Source organism: Nicotiana tomentosiformis, chromosome 9 (genome assembly GCF_000390325.3).
Source record: "Nicotiana tomentosiformis chromosome 9, ASM39032v3, whole genome shotgun sequence".
Lineage (NCBI taxonomy): Eukaryota > Viridiplantae > Streptophyta > Magnoliopsida > Solanales > Solanaceae > Nicotiana > Nicotiana tomentosiformis.
The window spans coordinates 92,445,597-92,452,525 of record NC_090820.1 but is presented as its reverse complement, the minus strand read 5'-3'; the positions used below and the strand labels follow the sequence as shown (position 1 = coordinate 92,452,525).

The 6,929-nt window shown below is 42.1% G+C and overlaps 1 protein-coding gene across 1 annotated transcript; it reads left to right on the top strand.

Moving 5' to 3' along the window:
• Window positions 1-4,805: 4,805 nt before the first annotated feature.
• LOC138899196 (uncharacterized) lies at window positions 4,806-5,399 on the top strand. Its single transcript, XM_070185334.1, has one exon. The coding sequence runs from the start codon at window positions 4,806-4,808 to the stop codon at window positions 5,397-5,399; it is 594 nt and encodes a 197-aa protein (XP_070041435.1).
• Window positions 5,400-6,929: the final 1,530 nt, after the last annotated feature.

Here is a 6,929-nt window from a genome sequence, read left to right as displayed (position 1 = left end):
AGCTACATGATATTTGGTTGGTTGCGATAATAAAAATATATATAGAATTAATCTCTCAAAAAGTTATATCATCTTTTAATTTAACTTTTATAATATATATATATATATATATATATATATATATATATATATATTGTATACGGTTAAAATTGGACCCACCCGATTTTTCTATGATGACCGAGACCAAGAAATTGCATCGAAGGTCGACCCCGAAGTGGATCGGGTCAAGGCACGAAGATAAGGTACCGAGCTCGGGATTCGGGACACCTGCTAAGATTGAGGCCGACAGCAATCGAGACCAAACAAGACAGGCATCGAGCAATACCGAAGATAGAGTAATAACGGAAAAGCGAGATATCTGCGACTGGTCGAAGGTCACGACGAAAATCACGGAACGTATCGAATCAAGAACAGTTGTTTAGCTAATCATGGGATTTTCTTATGTAATTAGAATTGTATCATATATAGAATTCTTCTACTATATAAAGGGGAGTTCTAACCATTTTGTAAAGGCAACTGATACAAAAGCAATATAATTTTCTTTCTCTCTCACACTCTTGTTATTCAGCTTATTGTATTTTTATTGTCCTTGCATCAACCAGTTTGAGGATACTCTAACTCAAGGGTTGAGTTCTGCTCAAATACTGGTTTGATTTATTTTATTGTACAATTCTATCATTAATCTTCATATATTTCAATTAGCATTAAGTGAAATCACGTATCCTTAAATCCATATTATAAGTTTAATTGTTATCCAATTTTAAGGGTAAACAGTTTAGCGCCCACTGTGGGGCTAAGGATAATAGTGATTACTAAATACTAATTTTAATAATACACACTGCTTTACACTTGTTCTCGTAAGAATCTTTGTTTTTCAGGACAAACATGTCAAACTCACAAGCAGCACCTACACATGGCGACAACAGCCTTGGATTTCATGGGAAAAACGACAACATAGCCGCCCTAGGAATCGAGGTGCCTCAGGCCGACCTCGAGGGAGCACCAATTGCAAATCATGTCGATGTCAGTTCACATGTCGCCCTAAATGCAAATTTGGGCGTTGAGACCAAAGGTAGTATACACAGGGAAGTTCAATCAGGTGGTCGAGGTACACAGGGCAGAGAAGATGGTGGAGTTAGCTTCCAATTGATATTCGAAATATTACAGGCTCAATAGGCCGATATAGCACAACTACAAAATAAACTCCGAACATCGAGTAGGATCGAACCAGAAGTTGTTCCAAGGACCGAGCCTGTGCCGGAAAGGTCAAATGTCAACGAATCAGGGACTGACCCCGCCATTATGAAAATATTTGAGGAGCTCACTAAACAGATTGAATCGGGAGAAAAGAAAATCGAGGCAAATGACAAGAAAGTAGAGATATATAACTCCCAGTTTGACCAAATACCGGGGGAACCACCAATTTTAAAAGGTATGGACTCAAAGAAATTTGAACAGAAGCCTTTCCCTCCGAGTGCGGCACCAAAACCCATTCCGAAGAAATTTCGAATGCCAGAAATTCCTAAGTACAACGGGACCACTAAACCTAATGAACATGTCACTTCTTATACATGCGCAATAAAGGAAAATGACTTAGAAGACGAAGAGATTGAATATGTTCTACTGAAGAAATTTGGAGAAACCTTGTAGAAAGGAGAAATGATATGGTACCACAATTTGCCGCCTAATTCCATCGATTACTTCGCCATGCTTGCAGACTCCTTCGTAAAGGCACATGCCAGAGCAATAAAAGTCGTGACTAGAAAATCGAACCTCTTCAAGGTGAAACAAAAAGACAACAAAATGTTGAGGGACTTCGTATCTCGGTTTCGGATGGAACGCATGGAACTACCACCTGTCACAGACGATTGGGCTGTTCAATCATTTACACAAGGTTTGAACGAACGAAGTTCGGTGGCATCACGACAGCAAAAGCAGAATTTAATTGAATATCCAGTAGTAACCTGGTACGATGTACATAATCGGTACCAGTCGAAGATCAGGGTCGAGGATGATCAATTGGGGACCCCTTCCGATTCCGCTTATCCAAACAGGCCCATCGGCAGAACTCAAAGGGATATCGACAAAGAATCCCGGTCGAGCAGAGATCGGTATCTAACATACAACACAGATCGTAGAAACATCGCCCAGGACGCAATCCCATCTTAAATGATCGAAGGAACAATCGAAGACAGAGCTCTCGAGGGCTCATGAGAAAAAGTGGCTTCGATAAACATGCCAATCCCACAGAAGCACCACGATTGTCAGAATACAACTTCAGTAACGACGCATCAGGTATTGTGTCGGCCATTGGGAGAATCAAAGATACTAGATAGCCCAGACCCCTACAAACCAATCCATCCCAAAGAAACCCCAATCAAACATGAAAATACCATGGTACACATGGTCATAAAACCGAAGATTGCAGGCAACTAAGGGAGGAGGTGGCCCGTCTATTCAACGAGGGTCATCTTCGAGAATTCTTGAGCGACCGAGCTAAAAACCATTTCAGAGACAAAGACGCAAACAGGAAAAACGAGCAGGAAGAACGTGATTCACATGATCGTTAGTGGGGTCGATATTCCACAAGGGCACGTGTTCAAACGCACTAAAGTATCAATCACCAGAGAAAAACGAACTCGAGACTATGTGCCAGAAGGCGCTTTATCATTCAATGATGAGGAAGCAGAAGGGATCTCACAACCCCACAATGATTATTTGGTAATCTCTATCCTTATGAATAAAATTCAGGTTAAACGTGTTTTAATTGATCCAGGAAGTTCGGCAAATATTATTCAATCGAGGGTCGTGGATAAGCTCGGCCTACAAGATCAGATCGTACCCGCAGCTCGGATCCTCAATGTCTTTAACATGGCAAGTGAAACAACTAAAGGTGAAATCATCCTACCAGTAAATGTAGCTAGAATTATTCAAGAAACAAAGTTCCATATGATCAAAGGTGATATGAGGTACAACGCACTGCTCGGAAGACCATGGATTCACAATATGAGGGTGGTCCCCTCAACCCTTCACTAAATACTGAAGTTCCCAACACCGAATAGAGTAAAAATGGTATATGGGGAACAGCATGCTTCCACAGAGATGTTCGCGGTCGACAAAGTCATACCGTTATCGGTGCTTTTGTCAACAAAAGGATCAGAATCCAAAGGAAAAAAGGAAACTAAATAGCAACCACAGCTACCAACCTCGACTCAATCGGAGAAGCAGGGAACGAACGAAGACGATGAATATTGGATCCCTCGATCCTTCAAAATCCCCGAGGATTCCGACGCCACCAAATCGAAGGTCGAGGAACTGGAGCAAGTCATACTGATCGAGCATCTACCTGATCGAAAGGTATACCTGGGTACGGGGTTAACCCTCGAGCTTAGGGAAAAACTCATTAAATTTCTTATCAATACTATGGATTGTTTTTCTTGGTCCTATTTAGATATGACAGGGATCCCGCCGGAAATTGCTGCACATCGACTAAGCTTGGACCCGAAGTTTCGCCCGGTAAAACAAAAGAGAAGACCCCAATCTGAGGTAAAACATGATTTCATCAAGGACGAGGTAACCAAACTTCTCAAAATAGGATCCATTCGGGAGGTAAAATACCCCGAATGGTTAGAAACGTAGTCGTAGTCCCTAAAAAGGGAAATAAACTTAGAACTATAAAGATTTAAACAAAGCATGTCCTAAAGACTTTTTTCCTCTGCCGAATATCGATCGTAGATCGATGCCACGGCCGACCATGAGATTCTTAGTTTTCTCGATGCCTACTCCGGGTACAATCAAATACAAATGAACACGAAAGATCAGGAAAAGACTTCGTTCATCACTAAATACGGCTCCTATTGTTATAATGTGATGCCGTTTGGACTAAAAAATGTTGGTGCAACTTATCAATGCTTAGTAAATCAAATGTTCGAAGAACAAATAGGTAAGTCAATGGAAGTTTATATTGACGATATGCTAGTTAAGTCCCTGTGAGCAGAGGACCATTTGACACATTTGCAGGGGACCTTCGATATACTAAGGGAATACAACATGAAACTCAACCCAAAGAAATGTGCATTCGGGGTCGGCTCGGGCAAATTCCTCGGCTTTATGGTATCAAATCAGGGTATCAAAATCAATCCCGATAAGATCAAGGCAATCGAAGACATCACAGTCGTGGATAATGTTAAGGTCGTACAAAGATTAACATGGCGCATAGCCTCCCTAGGCCGATTCATCTCGAAGTCTTCAGATAGAAGTCACAGGTTCTTCTCACTTCTCAAAAAGAACAATAATTTTGCATGGACCTCGGAATGCCAACAAGCAAAGGAAGAACTAAAGCAGTACCTCTCGAGCCTGCCACTGCTTCATACTACGAAAGCGGATGAGCAACTATACTTGTACTTAGCGGTCTCGGAAATCGCGTTAAGTGGGGTTCTAGTTCGAGAAGAACAAGGTACGCAATTTCCTATTTATTATGTTAGTCGAACTCTAGGTGAGGCCGAGACCCGGCACCCACACTTAGAAAATTAGCGCTCGCCCTAATAAGCGCCTCTAGGAAATTAAAACCATATTTTCAGTGTCACCCAATCTGCATAGGTACTACCTATCCTCTTCGCAATATTTTGCATAATCGTCAAGATCAGTGGGTACGATATCGAGTATCGACCCCGAACGTCTATCAAGTATCAAATCTTAGCGGATTTCGTGGCCGACTTTACGCCAGCCCTCGTACCCGAGGTCGAAAAGGAACTATTAATAAAGTCGGGTACATCATTGGGCTAGGCATCATTTTGAAGCGGCCCATGGGTAACACAATTAGGCAATCCATCAACACTTCTAAGTTAACTAACAATGAGGCCGAGTATAAGGCCATGATTGCAGGTCTCGAGCTAGCTAAAGTTTTGGGAGCAGAAGTCATCGAGGCCAAATGTGACTCCCTGCTCTTGGTAAACCAAGTCAGCAGAACTTTAGAGGTCCGAGAAGATCGAATGCAGAAGTACTTGGACAAATTACAAGTGACTCTACATCAATTTAAAGAATGGACCTTACAGCATGTGCCTCAAGAGCAAAACGCTGAGGCCGATGCCCTTGCAAATTTGGGGTCATTAGTCGAAGATGGAGAGATTAGCTCGGGGACTGTCGTACAACATTCAAGGTCAGTAATCGAAGAAGGCCACACAGAAATCAACTCCAAAAGTCTGACTTGGTATTGGAGGAACAAATATATCGAATATCTAAAGAACGGGAAGCTTCCATCGGACCCTAGGGAATCGAGGGCTCTACGAACGAAGGTCGCACGATTCACATTGGCCGAAGACGGAACATTGTATAGAAGGATGTTTGATGGACCATTGGCAATATGTTTAGGACCAGGAGATACCGACTACGTCCTATGAGAAATCCACGAGGGCACTTGTGGAAATCATTTTGGTGCCGAATCGTTGGTTCCCAAAGTCATCAGAGCAGGATACTATTGGGCCGATATGGAAAAAAATACAAAAGAGTTTGTTCGAAAGTGCGACAAATGTCAAAGGTATGTGCCGATGATTCACCCACCCAGAGAGCGACTCCACTTAGTCTTATCCCCATGGCCATTCATGAAGTGGGGAATGGATATCGTCGGCCCTATGTCATCGGCCCCAGGTAAAACTAAATTTATTTTGTTTATGACTGACTATTTCTTTAAGAGGGTTGAAGCACAGGCTTTCAAGAAAATTAGAGAGAGAAAAGTCATAGAATTCATCTGGGACCACATTATATGCCGATTCGGTATGCCTACCGAGATTGCATGCAACAATGGAAAGCAATTCGTCGGCGGCAAAGTGACAAAATTTCTCGAAGATCACAAAATAAAGAGATCTTGTCGACACCATATCATCCTAGTGGGAACGGACAGGCCGAATCAACAAACAAAACCATCATTCAAAATCTAAAGAAGAGATTGAATGACGCCAAGGGAAAATGGAGAGAAATATTGCCCGAAGTTCTTTGGGCATATCGAACGATGTCAAAATCCAGTACGGGGGCAACACCATTTTCTTTAGTATACGGTGTCGAAGCTCTGATCCCGATTGAAGTCGGGGAACCCAGCGTCAGGTTTCGATATGCAACGGAAGACTCAAATCATGAGGCTATGAATACAAGCCTCGAATTGCTAGATGAAAAATGGGAGGCCGCCCTCGTTCGAATGGCCGCACAGAAACAGTGGATCGAAAGGTACTACAATCGAAGAGCAAATCTTCAACACTTCAAAATTGGGGACTTGGTTCTGAGGAAGGTCACCCTCAATACTCGAGACCCAAACGAAGGAAAACTTGGTCCAAACTGGGAGGGACCATACCAGGTCCTCGATATCATCGGAAAAGGATCCTACAAACTTGGCATGGCAAACGGCGAACAAATACCAAACAATAGGAATATATCACTCCTCAAACGATATTACTGCTAAGGTACAACCTTCTCAATTTTCATTTATATTTTATACTAACCATTTGCAGCTTTTTAATCGAAGACATCAAAGGATTCTTCAAACGCAGTCCTTAGGTTTGAAAGCACGCGTTGCACTCTTTTTCCCTTAGACCGATTTTTATCCCAAATGGGTTTTTCCGGTGAGGTTTTTAACGAGGCAACCTTGTTCGTGCTAACTTAGAGTAATTCAACAGTATCCGAGGATCCTTTACAATCAACCTCGAATATTGGGGGGCATCACCCTCGGATAGTTATAAGGAAAATACTTCGTGTCGATAGGGTCTCGATAGGTAAATTTTGTAGTGGACCAAACGGTCAAATGAACCATGTCGGTGTAGATTACTCGAGCCCTAATGGAAAAACATGTACACATGTATAATTTATTGGAAGAAGTATTTTTCCTTACCAGATGCTCCATGTTTTAGAAAAATGTATACTTTACAATTTAATACTTATGA